Genomic DNA, 21667 nt, shown 5'->3' on the forward strand with positions numbered 1-21667 from the left:
ACACTATAGTAATATCAATATTAAACATATATGCACCACATGGTGTAGTATCTAAATTCTTGAAGGAAAAGTTAAATGAGTTAAAAGAAGAAATAGATAATAAAAATGATAATGGGGGGAACCTTACTTTGTTATTATATATTGGTTTTCTGATTGTTTCATTCAGCCATTACAAATGAATATATTTTCCCATGCCTTTCTGAATTTTTAACATTTGCCATTTCTTTCATGGCAGTGTAACAAGCCATTAAACCATATGTTCTGGTAACTTGGAAAGTTCATTAGTATTTGGAGTCAGAGAAATCATTGCTTACTAGTTAGGCAAATTCAGATAAGTCACTTAGCTTCTTTAAACTTCAATTTCTTCATATATAAAATGAGGGATTTGGAGTAAATACCTCTGATGTATTTCTTGCTCTCCGTCTCCTATTCAAGGCTACATTGTGCTACTGTGTTCTACAATTTGTTGAGTCATTACTTAATCTATAGGTATTTTTGGGCAAGTCCTTTAAATTTTCTAGGTTTTATTTCCTCACCTATAAGATGAGGTGGTTCCATCTACCACTACATCTATGATCTACTCTATTCCCAATTCTTTTGCTCCCACCCCCTGTTAAGGAAAAAAGATGCTCTTAAGAATCTTTTTGATATGTGGAACCTTTCTGTCTTTAATAAATAGGGGGGTTCATGTTGAGAATAGACATTATAACCACTTTGGGGGGAATCATGATTCCAATTTGTCTCCTGGTATGGTTAACTACATTCACATACCACCAATAGTATATTAGTTTCCTGACTTTCAAACTTCCTCCAATGCCTTTTGACATTTTTGTCAGGTAGATGGTTGTGAGGGGAAATTTCAGCCTTGCTTTGCTTTAAATTTTTTTTATTAATGATTTGTAGCATTTTTCATACAATTGCTATTAAATTGTAATTCTTTGAGTTATCATTTGTTTGCAACATTTCATGATCCATTGAAGAATGATTCTTAATCATATATATAATATATATATATATATTTTATATATATATGTATTTAGGTTTTTGCAAGGCAAATGGGGTTAAGTGGCTTGCCCAAGGCCACACAGCTAGGTAATTACTAAGTGTCTGAGACCGGATTTGAACCCAGGTACTCCTGACTCCAAGGCCACTATGCCACCTAGCCGTCCCTTAATCATATATATTTGTGCTAATTAACTATGTATCTTGACTATTAGATTAAAAAAAATTATTTATTTTAGGCAATGGAGTTAAGTGACTTGCCCAAGGTCACACAGCTAGGCAATTATTAAGGGTCTGAGGCTGGATTTGAACTGAGGTCCTCCTAACTCCAGGGCCAGTGCTCTATCTACTGTACCACCTAGCTGCTCCCTGACTATTAGATTTTTAAACAAATATTCTTGATATCAATATTTCCCTAAATAGGTGATTTGCTTTTATTTCAGCTACATTGAGCTTGTTTATGCAAAAACTTATTATGTAAACAAAACAATCTGTTCTATCTATTATGATGGCCTCTTGTTTAGAGATTTCTCTTCCTAGTGATAGTTGTGAAAGTTACCTAATCTCATTTTCTTATTTCTTCATAATGTATATATTCAAGTCATGCATTCTTTTTGAGCTTATTGTAGCTGATTGTGCAAATTACTACTCTACCTAATTTCCATCTGAATGGTTTCCAATTTTCTTTCAATTATTATTAAATAGCATTTTAATTTTTTAAAGTTTTTTTAAGTGTCTGAGGTTAGATTTGAACTCAGGGCTGGTCTCTATCCATTGTGCCACCTAGTTGCCTCTTAAATGGTATTTTTAAGAAATGACTTCTTTTCTTGTGTTTCTCCAACACTGGATTACTTAATTTTATTATTTCTTACTTTTCATTATTTTGTTTATTTTACTGATTTACCTTCTATTCTGAGCCATCAACAAATAGTTTCAACAGCTACTGTTTAATAATACAATTTGAAGTCCAAAAATACTATTACCCTTTTAAGGTTACCTTGTTCATTTTTTTTCCCTAGGGATTTTAACTCTTTTCTTTTACAGAAGCAATTTTGTTATTATTTTATCTAACTTTATAAAAATCTTGGCAGTTTGGCATAATACTAGTTCTCTAAATTAATTTAGGTAATGCTGTCATTTTTATTATATTAACAGGTCCCAACCTTGAGAAATGAATATCTATCCCATTATTTTAATCATTCTTTACATCTTTACAGTATTAATTGTATTATATGCTTTGTATATGTTGTAGTATATTAACTTTAAGATATTTTTACATTTTAGTTATTTCTAATGGGTTTTCAGTAGATTAATGAACACTTACTATGTGATCCCTTAAGTCCCCTTTTGCATCAGTTTGTCATCTGTAAGACAAAGACACAGTGAAGAAGCAAATGGCAAACTACTCCTTTGCTAAAAAAAAATCTCAAAGTCCAAGGAATAACAGTCAGCCATACTGAATGACTGAACAGCAACAATGACAACCTCTCTCTCCTAATTTCTAGTTTCACATATCCAAATGCCTATAGGTAATCTTGAACTCACCATCTTCAAAATAAACTTATTAACTTCCCCTTTCTCCCATCTTAAAAAAACCCAAATTTTCTTCTTCTTAACTTTCCCATTACTTTCAAGGGTACCATCATCCGCTCAGTTATCCAGATTTGTTAACTTAGATGTCAACCTTGACTCCTCATTCTCTCTCACCCTCTATATCCATATGTTGTCCAGACCTACTTTTCTATCTTTGTAAACCTCTCTTCTGACACTGTCATCACTATGGTGTAGGCCATCATCAGCTCAGATCTGTAATAATTCAATAATCTTTTGATTGGTCTTTTTTTGTTTTTTTTGTTTGTTTTTTTGCAAGGCGATGGGGCTAGTGACTCACCCAAGAGTATCTGAGGCCGTATTTGAAGTCAGGTCCTTCTGACTCCAAGGCCAGTGCTCTATCTACTGCATCACCTAGCTGCCCCTTTTGATTGGTCTTCTTGCATCACTTCCCCCTTGCCATCTTTTTCAAAAGATTCCTGCCTCAGTTACTTCTCTTTCTACTCTTCAATCTCTCCCTTTCTCTTGTTTTTTTTACCTACTCTCACATCCTTAAGAATTCCTTAGAAGACACATTCCCACTAACTTCTCATTTACTTATCAAACATTTGCATTGTAACTTACACCTTTATTACTCAACAAATCTATGTTCTTTAAAGTAACACTTGATCTATTGAAAAATATAATTTTCATAGTCCTTTTTTCTTCACCTCCCTGTAACACTGAATACTGTTAAGTACTCTTTATTTCTGGATGCCCTCTCCTCTTTGCATTAATGTGACATTATTTTCTCTCTTTTTCCTCCTAGCTACCTAATATTTCATTTTCAGACTCTTTACCTGCTTATCATCCATAGCATGCCTCTTAACTGTAGGTATGCACTGAAGTTCTATCCTTGGCCCTTCTTTCTACCTATACTTTTTCACTTATTGACCTCACCAAACGCCACGGTTTTAAGAAGATAACAACTGGCCAAAGAATAAGTTCATTCTTTGGCTTGCCTTGCTAGAAGACATGGAAGAAATTATGTGGATAGTGTAGAGCAAAGTTGAAATTAAAAAAAAACAAAACAAAACACCACTTAAGCAGTTCATCCAACATCCAATAGAATATGAGTCCATTTAAGTAAGGTGGTTTTTTAAAAAGTGATTTTTGTCTTTGCATTCCTAGAACACAGGAATCAACATTCCTAGAACATAGATTAATACAGAATACTAACTGATTTTGTAATGTCTAAATGTTTTAAGTATTAAGCTCCCAGGTGACTGGAATGGCAATTTTAAGCTACTTAATCTTATTTATGTTTTGATGTCAATGCACATTTGTGGATCTTGTATGTTTTAAGCATTTCTTATGGTAGAGACAATGAAATACATGATTTACATTACATATCTATTTGGTAAAACCTTAGATATATTAGGTGTCTTGGAGTTAGACTAAGATAGTGGAAGACTTGAACTCAAATCCTGCCTTGCATATACTCTTGCTGAATGACCCTGGAAAATTCATTCAACCTCACTCAATTTCAGTTTCCTCATCTGAAAAATGAGGAAACTCTCACAGAGTGTTAAGGATCATTTGAGATAACATATAGAGAGTTTCCCCCCAAAAAACCCTATATCAGTACTAGTTATTATTATTATTATCATTGTTTTTAGTGAGTCAAAATCTGAGATTTAAGTAATTTTTCCAAGGGACATAGAGTCAAGGACATAACAAAATAAGAGTTAAAAGTGCTCCCTTTGGAGGTCCCCAGATTTAAATTCAATTCATGTGTATACACAGGTCCAGCATGAAGAAGAAAGTAATGACATCTTTCTTCCAAGTTCCTCTCTTTGCTGCAGTCTTATGTTCAGCAAGACAGACTTTATTGCTGTTCCTAACACACAACACTTCAAGTCTTGTCTCTGTGCCTTTCTCCTGACTGTCCCCCAAGCCTGGAATGTTCTCCCTTCTCTCTTCCACCTCTTAAAAATCCCTTGTTTATTTCTTTTTCAAAATTTCAGTCAATTGTCACCTTCTTCTTTAAACTTTTTTAATACCTCTTCATCTTGTGGTGTGTATGATAGCTCCTTGAGAGCAGGAATCATATTAGCATAGTACCTAGCACAGAATAAGCAATGAATCAGTGCTTGTTAATGTATTGATAGATTGATTAAAACCAAAGAGGTCTTTCCATTTCCATAGGAAATTGAGTAAGAAGAGCCCAAAAGAGAAAATATTGGTTACAATCAGAAAACAGTAAAGTAGACTGAGTCAAATGTTAGGACTCTTTCTGGTAGAAGAAAAGTAATGTGTACATGTGTGGCAGGGTGGCACTGAGAATGAGGAAGTGGTTCTCTAATCTGTGGCACCACAGCAAAATACATATATCCAGAAGCGTATCAGTGAAGTTCATTCTTGCTACAATGAGGAAAATCTTCCCATCCTAAAATTCTATGTCTCAGTTCACAATAAACATAGAATATCTCCTAAGGATGATCTCATGAGATGATGAAAAAGGGTAAAAATCTCACATGTACAAAAATTTTCATAGCAGTTCCTTTTGTAGTGGCAAAGAATTGGAAACTGAGGGGATACCCATTAATTGGAGAATTACTGAACAAATTATGATATATGTCTGTGATGGAACACTATTGTTCTATAAGAAAGCAGGAGGGACAAGACTTCAGAATAATCTGACAAGACTTGAATGAATTGATAAGGAGTGAAATAAGAAGAACCAGAAGAATATTATACATACTAACAACAACATGGGGTGATGATCAACCATAATGAACTTGTTCAATTCAGCAGTACAATAATCAAAGATAATTTTAAAAGATTTATGAAGGAAAATAACATCCATATCCAGAGAAGGAACTGTGGAGTTTAATTGAAGACAAAGCTTATTATGTTTAATTTTTAAAAGTTGTCCTATAGTAATTGACTCATGAAATCCAACAGATGACACAGAGCCTTTAACCAAATACTTAACTGAAATTTCATAATAAGGTACTGTAAACACCCCATAAAAGAAATTTCTAATGTTTTCTTCCTTCCATTTATATTTAATTCTTCTCTCACAACATGATCAATATAAATCTATTGTTTAGTATGGTTATAAATGTAAAGCCTCTATCAGATTGCTTTCTTTCAGGAGCTGGAGGGAGGAGGAAGGAAGGGAGGGAGGGAGGGAAATAAATGTAAAACTCAAAATCTTGCAAAAAAAATGATAGGCTAAAAACTACTGTTGCATGCAGTTGACAAAACAAAATAAATATTTGGTAGGTGGTAGGAAAAAATAAAAAAGAATGATCTCATAAACTCAAACTATGAATTTCACTGGAGGTTTAGGAAGACTAGTCATGATTGAAATGATAACTATCTCAAATACCTAGCTGAAATATCAAAAAAAAAACTATAGTGTTGGGTTATTTATTTTTTATTTTATTTTTTTTTACTTTATACCTGTAATGATGTGGAGGCTGCACCAATCAGGAGACCCAGAGACTGAGCCACTAGTGATGTCATTGTCCCCAAGGCTGCAAATAGGACGAATCTCAAAGCATCAGATGGCTGAGAAGTCATCCAGTATACAATACTGCAATATGCTACTGGAAACATGATCTGACAAAGAAAATGCATGAATTATTCATATGGAGAAGTTTTATGTATATAAACTCATAAAATGCAACATTATCTAATTACATTATACTTCTATTTCTAGTATATTGTGCTCTGTGGCAATGCAGAATTAGTTGATAAGGAGCATTCTATCAAATAACTTTAATTTTAATTTTTTGCTGCTTGGAAATTAGGAGGCAACTCACATTTTCTGTTCAGAGAGGAAATTAAGAGAGGAAACAACACTCCACTGTGAAAGCTTGCTCTATTCTCATCCTTTTTTTCTCTAAAAAATCACAACCTAATGAGACTAACAGTTTACTTTTTCTGTAGAAAATAGAAAATATTTTCCTTCTCAAATAATACTATAATAATAATTTACCTGAAAGGGAACATCAGCCATGGTCTTGGCCAGATAGTATGCCTTTAGACTGTACCAGTAATTCAAATGTTCTCTAAGAAAAACTCCCATTTCAAGAGGAACTAAAAAGAATAAGAAAAAAAATTAGTAATGAATGCCGTATGACATGTAAAATATGATGGACTTATAGTTTCTTATCTCATTCTGTCCTATGACTCAGTATCATCTATCAGTGTTAATGTAGAAAAAGTTGCTATAGTACTCACACTATTTTGAATCTTAAGCTTGCCAGGTTTAACTGGCTATTTTTATTGATGTATTTTAAAATTTTTTAAAATTTCACATTATTTCTGAATATGTATATACTTTCTCTGCCCCAACTTTATGGATCATTCCTTTTAAAAACAATTTAACAAGATGAAAAAATGAGGCAATTCACCCAAACTAATCAACATAATGGCCATATTCAATACTACAATATTCCTTATCCTATCTCTTCAATGAAAGGAGGGAGTTGCATTTTAAAACTGATCTATGGGGCCAAACTTAGTCATGATAATTACAGAACATTCAGTTTTTCAGTCTTGCCATTTTATTTCTATTACATTCCTATGTATCCTGCACATGCTATTTTCCTAGTTCTACTTATTTCACTTGTCATAATTTCATTATGGTGCCTCTCTGAATTTTTCATATTCATTGTTTCTTATGTTGAGGAAATAATATTTCATCATAAGTATGTACTATAACTTGTTTAGCTATTCTCTAATAGTTTATTACTAACACAAAAATGCTACTTTGAATAGTTTTGTGTTGTATATATAGGACTTGTCTTTTTGGATTTGGTCTTCTTGAGAAATGGATAGAAAATGGTACCTTTACATTTAAAGTGTAGGGAAATAATAATCATTTTTAAAAGCACAATTCCAAATTGAGTTCCAAAATATTTGAATAAATTCATAATTCTACCAATGGAGGGTTAATTGTTCAATTGACCCACAGCTCTCCTCATTTTGCTACATGTAAAATAAAACTGCACAATCATTTTGATTTGCATTTTTAAAATTATTATTAATGGGTTGCAGCAGTCTTTAATATGGCTATTAACAGTCTTTGATTCTTTTATTGAAAAATTTTTTTAATGCAGTAAGGAAATAGTTTTTAGTCTTTTATATCTGTGTTAATTCTTGCTGGATATAAAACCTTTATTATGGATATTTGATGGAAATACATTTCTCCATCAGCAGATTCCTTTCTTAAACTAACTTGATTTTATGATCTCCTCTATTTCCCATTTAATCATGAATTCTCATTCAAAATATAATTGTAAAATATACCTAATCCCATTCTCTTCTAATTCATTTTATGATATGACCTTTATTGTTCAAGGCAAATTGCTAAAATATTTTTGATTTCCTAGATTTCCTTCTACATCATGACTTTCCCTTTCATAGCTTTGATATGTCATAGGTCAGTATAAAAAATTAAATGTGAATTTTGAGGGAGTTTTGCAGAAGCCCCAGATGTCATATGAAACCCAGCAGATGACACAATCTATGAACAAATATTTAACTAAAATTTCATAATAAGGTACTGTGAATACTCTATAAAAGAAAAAAGAATAAAAATCTCAAACTTCTTTGGCATAAAGGGAGGGTTAAAAATTTGTATGTAGATTTTTCAGACTGTGAGTGTGCCATGCCCCTAATCCTTGTGCCATCGAAAGAATAACTTACTGTATTAAGTCAGATGACAATGAGTACTGCTGAATCATTTAAAATGCTGAACCATTTAAAACTTTTAATTTAAAGGTTTTTTTTCTCATAGTTGAATTCTTTCAAGATTAGCTAAATTTTTCCTTGTCCCTTCCCTCCATCTATGGATCTGGAATGAGAACAAAATCAACTACATAATGTTGACTGTTTTCTCAAACTTAAAAAGTGGACTGTTTTCCAAAAATGATTATGTTCTCTGATATTTAATTCTAACAGATATTCCAACTTGATTAGAGTAAAATTAGTTTTATCAAGAGCACCATCAGCCCAAAGAGCTAGGCAGGACAGGTTTCATGGGCATCTAAGAATAGGTAGTTGTAACAATGTGCTTAACAGTGTATGATTTGAAGTATTTTGAGAATTATCTTTGCCACCAATGATAACTAGTGCTCAAAATTCCATAAGGAATACATTTCTTTTCACTAAATTAAGCATTGTACTGCCCTTGTGGTCCTTTTATAAAATTCAAATACTTCAATTTATTAAAATTATTTTCTAAGAAAATATTTTATATGTTTTCTAATAACAACTTCTGAATTTGGTAAAATTTTTGGTGCCCATTTTCACAACAGAAATGTTGCTTTTTTCATCTTTTATATAAAATAGAAATGTCTCTGCTATTGTTACTCACATGTAAGGACAGTAGGCATTAGTGCAGCAAACATGAGGAACAACATGGAAAAGAAGAGGAATCCAGAGTTGCTCAAGACTTTCTTCGCTTCATTCCCAATTCCTAAATATAGCAAGCCTATAAGAAGTCCAATTCCAATATGTGAAGTGATCCTTAAATGTGTCAATACCTGAGGAAAAGCACATTTTACGCATGTTATTATTGTTTAATTTTATATTAAACTAATTATACAATAAAAACAAACAAGTAACAATGAAAATTCATCTGTAGCTCATTGTACCATATAACATATTTCTTAGATTATCAATGATATTTGCCTTTTTTCCTCTCTGATACTATCTGTTCTGAACTGAGTCTGACTCAGCATCCTGATACTTTAAATTCCATATGGAAACAAAAAAGATGCATTGTAGGTCATTCAAAAGTTAAGCAAAGATTAATTTAGTTACTTAGTCATAGCAAGAGAAGGATTTTCAACATGAGAATACATTGAGGCTGCTTCAAATTGATTCAACTGAGCCAAGAGAACTTAATTGGGTTGTTCACTGTCATCTGCTAAATATGACAGAGGGCTTGAGCTCCATGTGACTGCTTTATACAGGCAGTCACTAATAATGAGCAGTCGCATGCTAAGACCTGGGAATGTGAAAAGAAGCAAAATACCTTCAAGGAGCTTATAATATAATTGTAGCATTGAGAGTTCCCAGTGAAGTTGTGTAGTATAAATTAGCAGTGGATTCAAAAAGTGATGTCAATAGACTATGCCTCAAATACATGAGCCAACCAACTCTCAATATTTTTTAAGAAAAAACTATTCTGACTTCATGAGGGCATCCTTCTAGTATTCTACCCCTTGATGGAATTCCTTTAGGTCTTCTGCTTTTATATTAGAGGACTTCAACTTATGTATTTCTTTTTTATTTGGTTTTTGTAAGGCGATAGGGTTAAATAACATGCTCAAAGTCATACAACTAGGTAATTATTAAGTGTCTGAGGTCATATTTGAACTCAGGTCTTCCTGACTCTAGTGCTGGTACTCTAGTCACTGTGCCACATAGCTGCCCCTCCTTATTTTATTAATTATATCCCTCCCAGTCTCAGCTTTGGATCACTCCTGCTGTTTTACCACCTTTGCTCCAATATAGCTGCTGACTGAAGGTGAAGAAAATCATGCAACTATTTTGATTGGGTCCACTGCAAATCTATGTTATACAACTACAACTGGGTCCTCAATGCTGTTATTAAATTGTAATTTCTTATAGGCAGGATTGTAATTCATCTCTCTATATTCCCAGTTCTTAGCATAGTGCCTGTAACATAATGAACACAATACATTTTTGATGACTGATCATTCTAGAGCACATAGTCCTTGTCATATACCCTGCAACACTCCCTAGAATGTGGATTGAACTAGATTAAAATTTAAATGGGGATTATTTAACAAAATAAATAAAAATACACTAAAACAGATAACACTAATATGTGATTTTCTAAGTCAATATGTGACTCACATTCTTACATAGGGTTTAATGGCCCCTATTTTTATTTGAGTGTGACACTATTGTTTGATAAGATCTTCCACTAGTTACAATTAACTTTAGGATTTTTACTGGCTGACCCTGATCTCTGATATTCAAGATAGTTGATATAGGTAATACTAAAGAAGGAAGAGAAAAACTAAAACAAAATATAATTTTAAAAAAATAATAAAAATGCAACTGTTTTCTGAAGAAATGATATGAAAAAACAAAATTAAAAAAAAATTTGACTTCCTACACACACACATACCTTGTTTCTAAAAAGCAAGACTTCTCAGCAAGGCTACTGCAGTGATGCTCTAAACCTTAAAAACTCTCCTGGGTTTGTACAATGACCACTGGGAATTTTATTGTCAATATTTTGAAGGGGTCTAGGGCTTGCTTGTCCTTTGTGTGACAACTGATTAGAAGCTGGTGGGAAGGGCTGACTCCTCCTTCAGAAGAGTTGCCTCCCTAGGTGATGATTGTACAAGCTAAACTGGAAGAAAAACTGGTGGTCTGGGGCTGATGCCCACAACTTCTTGGACCACTGGACTTTTCATAGTTTTTGATCTGTAGATATTGCTGGTGATGATAGGGAAAGTGGATTTCCTCTCTACAACGACTTCACCTATCATTAACGGCATGGGGGTGGAAGCAGGTGCTGCTGGGGGGAGGGGTACTGCTATTCACAAGGATCTTAGGCTCAGGGTTCCTAACTATCTCCTTCAGTGTCTTATGTGAGATAGCGGTCAAGATAATAATGGTAGTGGTGGTTTCTCTACTTGGAAAATACTCTCCTCATCTCTCTGCCTCCAAAAGTTCTGCTACTTCCCAGAGTGGACAGGATTTGTCTAGGTGGAATAGAAGGAGGAAGGCAAGAAGCTGTCCTATGAACCAAAGTTAATGATCTCAGGAATAAATCTCCTTGAACTTTTTGAAGCTCCCAGCTGCCATGATGTAAGAACATAATGACTAGAAACTATAGTCTTTAGAAGGGGCATTTAGGTGGCTCAGTTGATAGAGGCCTGGGTTTCATCTTCATAAGTTCATATCTGACTTCAGACACTTACTAAACTATGTAAACCTGGTTAAGTCACTTAACATTGTTTACCTCAGGTTCCTCATCTGTAAAATAGAAGGGAATGGCAAAACACTTCAGTATTTTTGCTAAGAAAACATCCAAATGGGGTCATGAATAGTTGGACATGACTAAACAACAACTACTATACCTATTCAAAGTATATAAAAAGGGTCCAAATGGAATTCTTTTGCATAAGAGCAATATAAAATAGCCTTACCGAATCTCTCATGATGCTGAGAAATGTTCTTTTGAAGAGGATACAGAACTGAGTGAGACAGCTAGCTGAGAAGCTATGACAACCTTCAGAAGAAATGGAGTTCTGAAGAAATAAAAGAGAATATAGAAAATCAAACTCAAAAATGAAATTTCTTTTCTTTTCTTTTTTTTTTTTTTGGCTAAGAAATACTGCCACATGCAAGAGAGTGCACAATATACCATGCAGTTGTTCCCACTTTAAAAAGCTGACATTACCTATTGTAACCCCTTTAATCATTTTGCCTGCTTTACCTCTTCAGAGGGCCGGTGCCAAAGGAAAGGGTTCAAGTCAGCATCACCCCCAAATTCTCTCTTGAATTCTGTGTCACACATACCCTCCCGCACGGCTCTCACCAGGCGACTATTTTGATCACCATATTCACCAGATGCAACCTCCATTACTAGATGAAATATTTAGAAATGAAGGTCAGTCACAGGATGCTAAAGAATATTCATAGATTATCAACATCATTTGTATGAAGGACATTTCATGACTACAAATAATGAGATTGTTATTATAAAGGAAGGAGGAAAAGTTATCTTTTAAAAGTATCTTTTAAAACAATTATAAAGCCTCCATGCTAGAATAAAATATCAAAATCATTCATAAGTAATAGGGGGTATTGGGAAAGTAGGCAAGAAGAGTTATTACCAATATCCCATGAGCTAGAGGATCTATTTAAACACATCTAAACAATCTGCAACCTTCTCCTTTCTTGTGGATGGAGGTTTCCTAGGACTCACTCCCTTTTGGGGGTGTGGTTTATCCTTTTCCAAGCTACTGAAGAGGAAACAAGACTTTCTTTTCAAACCAAGGGAAAAGTTTAAATAAAAATGCCCATATTTTATTTCCTTCTAGCCTAGGCTGTTTAAAGATATTTCATGAATGATCTCTAGTTTGAGGATCTTTGTCCAGGCTGTAAAATTCAATATTTCTTCCCTCATCTTTGTGCTTATATTTAGACAGTATAATTCCTAGCTCCTAAATCACATCTGAACCAATCTCTCTGTCTCTGACTCTCCCTCTCCCTCTCTGACTCTCCCTGCCCCTCTCCCTCTGCCCTCTCTCCTCCCTCTCTACATTTTGATGCAAAGAAGAAAGAAACAGCTTTGTTAGAAGGTATAAAGAGTCTAAGGACCATTTGATTCTCAAACACATTCTTGCTTCCCTGGAGCTGCAGTTCTGTAACTGACTCTCCTATTGATTCCTGATCACAGTATAGAATTAGCCCTCACCCTTGAGAGGCTCTTAAGATCCATCTTTTCTTCAGAACTACAATTATGAATTGCAATTTGAACTTGTGAATATTACAAACTGACTGTGCTATTTATCTTTGTGCAATGTCACAATACCCTAGGAGTCTCTGGCTAATGTAGTAGACAGGAAAGATGCTAACTCTTAGTTTAATTATTCCCTTATTGAAATTGGGTCCAAGCATTTCACCAGCACACTAGATTTTCTTTCTTATTTCTCTACTTACTCTTATTCTCATGACCTTTTCTACCCATAAGCCACCTTTACAAAGATTAGATGCAGGATGAATTCTGGGCAATCTTCTTCCAGATGAACTTGGAAACTCCTTTGGAAATTAGGGAATTATGGGGGGAAATCTTATTTGTTTCCCTCCCCACCAACTGCTCAATGTCTAAGCTTTTTTGGAAGACCTCCAGAAGTGGGATACATACATTGAAAGAAGTGAAATGAACTTTGGCAATTGCTTACAACAACCCACATATTTTTTAGTTAAGAAATTCTTGGTTTAATTACTTTCCCAAAGTCACACAGATACTTATTGGAAGATATAAGATGCCACCAAAATATCCAATGTCCTTTCCATTAAAATCACACTTTGTCTCCTTGTCTCACAAAGCTATCACCACATAAGAGACCTTCTCCTGCTTTCATGGACAAGAGTATTTAATTATTTTTAGGCAAAAGTGTAGCAGAGTTTATTTACCAGTCAACTTCCATTTTAGATTAAAAAAAAAAAAACCTTGCGATCAGAGCAGCATATATTCTACCTTGATTCTAGCAAAATAAGTATTTGGGAGTTATATGCCCTTGAAGGTTTAATCTGGATGAATCCTACTACAAACAGTTACTACTTCCATCATGTCATGTCATGTCATCACATCAAGTGTTGTTCTATCTTCAAGCACTAACTTGGACATTTATTTGGAGCTTAGATTCTAAATGTCAATTAAAAAGTAAATATATATTGCAATAAAATGAGACTAAACAACTCCACAAATTAAATTTTTTTGTGCCTTAGGTAACTAATAGAAACCCTCCTTGGGACAAATAGACCCAAGATTCCATGGGTTTGATGGCAGGAGATGGGAGCAGAGATTGTAAGATTCCACAGCTATTCTAGGAAAAATCACTCTATTCCCCAAGGAAATGATACACTTGATGACATCAAACAAAGAAAATCTTCTTATTGAACAATGATAATTTTAATCTTATATATTTCTGCAGTGATATCCGTAGGTGGCCAAACATGTAGCAAAAATTAATTAATTTATAAGCTTCTTGAGAGAAGGGATTATCTTTTACCTCTCTTTGTATCCCTAAGTCTTAGCATAGTACATAAGTATGTGGTAGGTGCTTAATAAATGTTTATTGCTTCACTAATTGAGTAAAAATATGTTTGTCAAAAACCCTATTGTTACAATCCCACCAAAAGATATTTTCAACACCAATAAAATATGTACATCACATATGCTACCAGTTTCATCAATATACTTGCTTCTAAAGAAAGCTCACCAAATATTTGCTTAAAAATCCATAGTTAACAGATAAGTCTACTTTCTTAATTTGTACTCTCGTTCCATATTACTTTCAACATCTTCAGCATATAAGACAATTTATTCAGAACCTCTATTTATATAAAAAATACACTAAATACCTATTTTATTGCGCTAAATTTGCTGTTAATGATATAAAAATATTGATTTCTTCTTTTTTAGCATGTGATGCCTGATTATAAAAATAATTTAAATTTGATAGTCTTTTATCAACGAATTTATTGCTAATAGTTTCATACTAAAGGGGAAAAATGTAATTTCTCTTTCCAATATTTATAGATTTCCAAAATTTACATATTTTTGTTGTAAGTACTAAGGTTTTGTGATAATCCTACTCTTGTTCCATTTGTAGACATTGGAAAGAACTTTCAACAGCTTTACTTTCAAAATGAACTTTTAATGAATGTATACATTTTATGTTTGTAACCAACAACTCTGGGAAGTAAATGCAAGATTTTGATGATTAAATAAATAAAAAACAGACAAACAACAAAGCAGTCTTACATGCCAAAGTAAAATGCCAAAGATAAGAATTATCTTCAGTTTTTTTGTAGTGTATCTGTATATTTATGTATATATTCATACACTTGTGAATATATATATGCACATTATATATGTGTGTGTAAATACAAGGCTATTTAGAAGATATAGAAACATATTTTCATGCATTGTGGATATAGATACACATATATATTTATACACATACATACATATACATACATCCCTTTGCAACTAAAATTCAGGTAATTAAATACAGACAAAATTGTTTAATGAATTTTTTAAATTAAGAAAATCTGTTTTCTCTTCCTCCTTGACCCCACCCCCCTAAGAGAAAGAAAAAAAATTAGTGTTATAAACATGGATAATCAAGTAAAAGAAATTCCTGCATTGGTTATATTAAAATAAAAACTTTCAGTTTCATGTTAAGCCTATCATTTCTATAAAGAGGTGGGGTAGCATCTTTTTTTTAAAATTTATTTTTAATTAAAGATATTATTTGAGTTTTACATTTTCCCCCCAATCTTGCTTCCCCCCCCCCCCCCCACAGAAAGCACTCTGTCAGTCTTTACTTTGTTTCCATATTGTACCTTGTTCAAAATTGGGTGTGATAAGAGAGAAATCATATCCTTAAAGAGAAGAGAAGTCTAAGAGGTAACAAGATCAGACAATAAGCTATCTGGTTTTTTTTCTAAATTAAAGGGAATAGTCCTTGCAGTTTGTTCAAACTCCACAGCTCCTTATCTGGATACAGATGGTACTCTCCTTTGCAGACAGCCCAAAATTGTTCCCGATTGTTGCACTGATGGAATGAGCAAGTCCTTCAAGGTTGAACATCACTCCCATGTTGCTGTTAGGGTGTACAGTGTTTTTCTGGTTCTGCTCATCTCACTCAGCATCAGTTCATGCAAATCCCTCCAGTTTTCCCTGAAATCCCCTCCCTCCTGGTTTCTAATAGAACAATAGTGTTCCATGACATACACATACCACAGTTTGCTAAGCCATTCCCCAATTGAAGGACATTTACTGGATTTCCAATTCTTTGCCACCACAAACAGGACTGCTACAAATATTTTTGTACAAGTAATGTTTTTACCCTTTTCCCTCATCTCTTCAGGGTATAGACCCAGTAGTGGTATTGCTGGGTCAAAGGGTATGCACATTTTTGTTGTCCTTTGGGCATAGTTCCAAATAGCTATCCAGAAGGGTTGGATGAGTTCACAGCTTCACCAACAGTGTGTCCCAAATTTCCCACATCCCTTCCAACAATGATCATTATCCTTCCTGGTCATATTGGCCAATCTGAGAGGTGTGAGGTGGTACCTCAGAGAAGCTTTAATTTGCATTTCTCTAATAATTAATGATTTAGAGCATTTTTTCATATGGCTATGGATTACTTTGATCTCCTCATCTGTAAATTGCCTTTGCATATCCTTTGATCATTTGTCAATTGGGGAATGGCTTTTTGTTTTAAAAATATGACTCAGTTCTCTGTATATTTTAGAAATGAGTCCTTTGTCAGAATCATTAGTTGTAAAGATTGTTTCCCAGTTTACTACTTTTCTTTTGATCTTGGTTACATTGGTTTTATTTGTGCAAAAGCTTTTTAATTTAATGTAATCAAAATCATCTAATTGGTTTTTGGTGATGTTCTCCAACTCTTCCTTAGTCATAAACTGTTCCCCTTTCCATAGATCTGACAGGTAGACTAGTCCTTGATCTTCTAATTTGCTTATAGTATTGTTTTTTATATCTATGTCCTGTAACCATTTGGATCTTATCTTGGTAAAGGGTGTGAGGTGTTGGTCTAATCTAAGTTTCTTCCATACTAACTTCCAATTATCCCAGCAGTTTTATCAAAGAGGGAGTTTTTATCCCGGTGGCCTGACTCTTTGGGTTTATCAAACAGCAGATTACTATAATCATCTCCTGTTTTAACACCTAGTCTATTCCACTGGTCCACCACTCTTTCTTAGCCAATACCAAACAGTTTTCAAGACTAATGCTTTATAATATAATTTTAGATAGGGTAGGGCTAAACCACCTTCTTTTGCACTTTATTTTCATTAAGCTCCTGGCAATTCTTGACTTTTTATTTCTCCATATGAATTTACTTACAATTTTTTCTAATTCGTTAAAGTAATTTTTTTTGGAATTTTGATTGGTAGGGCACTAAACAGATGGTTTAATTTTGGTAGAATTGTCATTTTTATTATATTAGCTCTACCTATCCATGAGCAGTTGATATTTGCCCAGTTATTTAAATCTAATTTAATTTGTGTGAGAAGTGTTTTATAATTGTTTTCAAAAAGATTCTGAGTCTATCTTGGCAAATAGGCTCCCAAATATTTTATATTGTCTGAGGTTACTTTGAATGGGATTTCTTTTTCTAGCTCTTCCTGCTGTTTATTGCTAGACATATATAGAACAGTTGAGGATTCATGAGGGTTTATTTTATAACCTGCAACTTTGCTAAAATTGCTAATTGTTTCCAGTAGTTTTTTAGATGATTTCTTGGGATTCTCTAGGTAGACCATCATGTCATCTGCAAAGAGTGAGAGTTTTGTCTCTTCCTTCCCAATTCTAATTCCTTTAATTTCTTTTTCCTAATTTCTGATGCTAACATTTCTAATACAATATTGAATAGTAGTGGTGATAATGGGCACCCTTCTTTCACCCCTGATCTTATTGGGAATGCCTCTAGCCTCTCCCCATTGAGTATAATGCTTGTTGATGGTTTCAGATAGATACTTCTAATCATTTTAAGAAACAGTCCATTTATTCCTACACTCTCTAGTGTTTTTAATAGGAATGGAGACTGTATTTTATCAAAAGCTTTTTCAGCATCTATTTATATGATCATATGATTTCTGATAGGATTGTTGGTAATATAATTGAGTATACTAAAGTTTTCCTAATATTGAACCAACTCTGCATTCCTGGAATAAATCCTACTTGATCATAATGTATTATCCTAGTGATGACTTGTTGCAATCGTTTTGCTAAGATTTTATTTAGGATTTTTGCATCTATATTCATCAGGGAGATAGGTCTATAATTTTCTTTCTCTGTTTTAACTCTTCCTGGTTTACGTAACAGTACCATATTGGTTTCATAGAAAGAGTTAGGCAGAGTTCCATCTTTCCCTATTTTTCCAAAGAGTTTATATAGGATTGGAACCAATTGTTCCTTAAATGTTTGATAGAATTCACTTGTGAATCCATCAGGCCCTGGAGATTTTTTTTAGGGAGTTCAGTAATGGCTTGTTGAATTTCTTTTTCTGAGATAGGGTTTTCTAGGTATTTAATCTCTTCTTCATTTAACCTGGGCAACTTATATTTTTGTAAATATTCATCCATTTCACTTAGATTATAAAATTTATTGGCATAAAGTTGGGCAAAATAATTTCAAATTATTACTTTAATTTCCTCCTCATTGGTGGTGAGTTCACCTTTTTCATTTATGATACTATTTGATTTGTTCTTTCTCTAATATTTTAGTTGCTTGTTTAGTTCATTGATTTCGTCTTTCTCCAATTTATTCATATAAGTAGAGCTATAATATATCCCCTGAGAGTTGCTTTGAATGAATCCCATAGGTTTTGGTATGTTGTTTCATTATTATCATTATCTAGGATAAAATGGTTAATTCTTTCTATAATTTATTTTTTGGTCCACTTATTTTTTAAAATGAGGTTGTTCAGTCTCCAATTTGTTCTGGGTCTATATCTTCTTGGCCCAGTATTGTATATGACTTTTATTGCATTGTGATCTGAGAAAGATGTATTCACTATTTCTGCCTTTCTACAGTTGATCATTAGATTTTTATATCCTAGTACATGGTCAATTTTTGTATAAGTTCCATGTACTGCAGAGAAAAAGGTATATTCCTTTCTATCCCCATTCAGTTTCCTCCATAAATCTATCATATCTAATTTTTCTAACAATCTATTTACCTCCCTAATTTCTTTCTTGTTTGTTTTATGATTCGATTTATCTAGATCTGATAGCAGGAGTTTGAGGTCTCTTACTAGTAGCATTTTGCTGTCTATGTCTTTCTGTAATTCTTTCAGCTTCTCCTCTAAGAATTTGGATGCTGTCCCACTGGGTGCATATATTCAATATTGAAATGACTTTGAGTATGGTACCTTTTAGGAGGATATAGTTTCCTTCCTTATCTCTTTTAATGCTATCTATTTTTGCTGCTGCTTTGTCTGAGATAAGGATTGCTTCCCCTGCTTTTTTTACTTCAGCTGAAGCAAAATATATTTTGCTCCAACCTTTTACCTTTACTCTATATGTATCTCTCTGCTTCAAATGAGTTTCTTGTAAGCAGCATATTGTAGGATTCTGGTTTTTAATCCACTCTGCTATTTGCTTACGTTTTAAAGGAGAATTCATCCCATTCACATTCAAAGTTATGATGACTATTTCTTTATTGCCTTCCGTGCTGTCTTCCCTCTGTTTGTATTTTCCCCCCTTTCCCCCCTTTTATTCATATTCCCAAGTCTTTTGTTTCTGAAAACCACCCCCTTCAGTGTGTTTGCCCTCCTATATCACACCTTCCCCTTTCTTTCCCCTTTCCTTTTTTCCCTTTTACCTTCCCTTCCTTTTATTATTCCCCCTTATTTCCCCCACTCCCCTTCCCTTTCTCCATCCCCCCTCCCTTTTTCCCCTTTTCATACTTGAAAGGTTAGATGTTTTATAAGTTAACTGAGTATGTGTAGGTTGACTTTAAGCCAAGTCTGATGAGAAGAAGATTCAGGTGTTTCTCCTCTGCTCCCTTCTTCCCCACTATTACCATAGGTTTTTTGTACCTCTTAGTATGAGATTTACCCCATTCAATCCTCTCCCTCCTCCCGTCTCTTTCCTGTCCCCCTTTTTAGGGCGGTAGTGTTTTTTTTTAGATCATTCTATCTAAGTCATAGAAAATTCTGAGTGTCTGTCCCTTCTAGTTCTGTATATTCTATTGAATAGAGTCAAAATTCCTGAGAGTTATTAGAGTCTTTCTCCCAAGTGGGGTTAAAGCCAGTTACATCCCATTAACTAGTAGTCTCATGGATAGGTCATGAATGTCCATCATTTCTGGCTAGGTGTATTCTCTCTGTTAGAGTTACATTTCTCAAGGTTTATGAGAATCTTTGTTTTTACCCCCATGCTGGAATATAGCCAGTTTCAACTAACTTACTGGATTGCATTGTTTTTCTTTTACTACCCCCTCTTTTTTTTAACCTTTTTATGTGTCTCTTGAACCTCCAGTTTGATGTCCCAATTTTCTGTTTAGCTCTATTCTTTTCATCAGAAATTTTTGGAATTCTTCCATTTCGTTAAATGTCCATCTTTTTCCCTGGAAGAGAAGGCTCAGCTTTGCAGGAAAGTAGATTCTTGGCTACATTCCAAGCTCCCATTCTCTTTGAAATATCTCGTTCCAGGCCCTTTGATCCCTTAAAGTTTATGCAGTCAGGTCCTGAGTGATCCTTACTGTGGCTCCTTAATATTTAAATTGTTTCTTTCTGGCTGCTTGCAGGATTTTCTCTTTTATCTGATAATTCTGGAGTTTGGCCACAACATTCCTTGGTGTTTTCATTTTAGGGTCTTTTTCTGGTGGGGATCGATGTACTCTTTCAATAACTATTTTGCCCTCCGATTCCATGATATCAGGGTAGTTTTCCATCACTAGATCCTGTAATATTAAGTCCAGGCTTTTTTTCTCTTTAATGTTTTCAGGAAGTCCTATAATTTTCAGGTTGCCCCTCCTCAACCTATTCTCAAGGTCAGTGGTTTTGTTGATGAGGTATTTTACATTTGCTTCTATTTTTTCTGTTTTTTGATTTTATTTAACTGACTCTTGCTGTCTCATGGAGTCATTAGTTTCTGTAGACTCCATTATTTTTTGGGGGGAGGAGTTTTCTTCATTAACCTTTTGCAACTCCTTTTCCAGTTGGTCAATTCTACTTTTGAAAGAGCTTTCCATTTGACCAATTGAGGTTTTTGAGAGAATTAATTTCTTTTTGCATTTGCTCATTTGCGGATCTGAGTGAATTATTCTCATTTTGTAATTGTCCAACTGATGATCTGAGAGATTTATTCTCCTTTTGTGTTTGTCCAATTGTACTTTCTAAGGTTTTGTTTTTCTTGTTGCAAGGTATTAATTGTCTCTCTCAAATTTTTAAGCTCCTTCCTTATTTCTTCAAGGAAGTCGTTCTGTGCTGGAGACCAGATTGTATTCTCCTTAGAGGTTCCAGGTCTCTCTGAGTTGGGGTCTTTCCCTTCCAGGAATTTTTCTATGGATGCACCTTTCCGCTGACCCCTCTTCATTATGCTAAGACCTTGAGTTGTGGGGGGGCTGGTTCACCTGGGCTTGGGATCGCTAAAGGCTTTACTGAGTGCAGTTTCTCTGGCTGGCCAGTAGGAGGTGCTGGTTGCCCTCTCTGGAGTGTCTGTGACCTTGGTTGAGAGGCCTTCTCCCTTTGCAGAAGGCAGGAGTTGGAACTATTGAATTCTTTTGTCTTCAATCAGTGGTGGGCTTTACCCTGCCCTGAGGTCATTCCTCAGCTGGGCTGGTCCTTTGGCTCACACA

At 34.2% G+C, this 21667-nt stretch overlaps 1 protein-coding gene across 1 annotated transcript in view; it reads right to left on the reverse strand.

Moving 5' to 3' along the window:
* ABCG1 (ATP binding cassette subfamily G member 1) overlaps nucleotides 1–21667 on the reverse strand; it is a 110818-nt gene that overhangs the window by 22243 nt on the left and 66908 nt on the right. Inside the window, exons 9-13 of the mRNA XM_074213916.1 lie at nucleotides 12035–12183; nucleotides 11745–11846; nucleotides 8927–9095; nucleotides 6542–6642; nucleotides 6004–6162 (exon numbers count right to left, since the gene is read on the reverse strand). Of these exons, the coding sequence (XP_074070017.1) occupies nucleotides 6004–6162; nucleotides 6542–6642; nucleotides 8927–9095; nucleotides 11745–11846; nucleotides 12035–12183 (680 nt within the window). The remainder of the gene's footprint in view (nucleotides 1–6003; nucleotides 6163–6541; nucleotides 6643–8926; nucleotides 9096–11744; nucleotides 11847–12034; nucleotides 12184–21667) is intronic.

The sequence above is a fragment of the Macrotis lagotis genome, chromosome 1 (assembly GCF_037893015.1).
Source record: "Macrotis lagotis isolate mMagLag1 chromosome 1, bilby.v1.9.chrom.fasta, whole genome shotgun sequence".
NCBI lineage: Eukaryota > Metazoa > Chordata > Mammalia > Peramelemorphia > Peramelidae > Macrotis > Macrotis lagotis.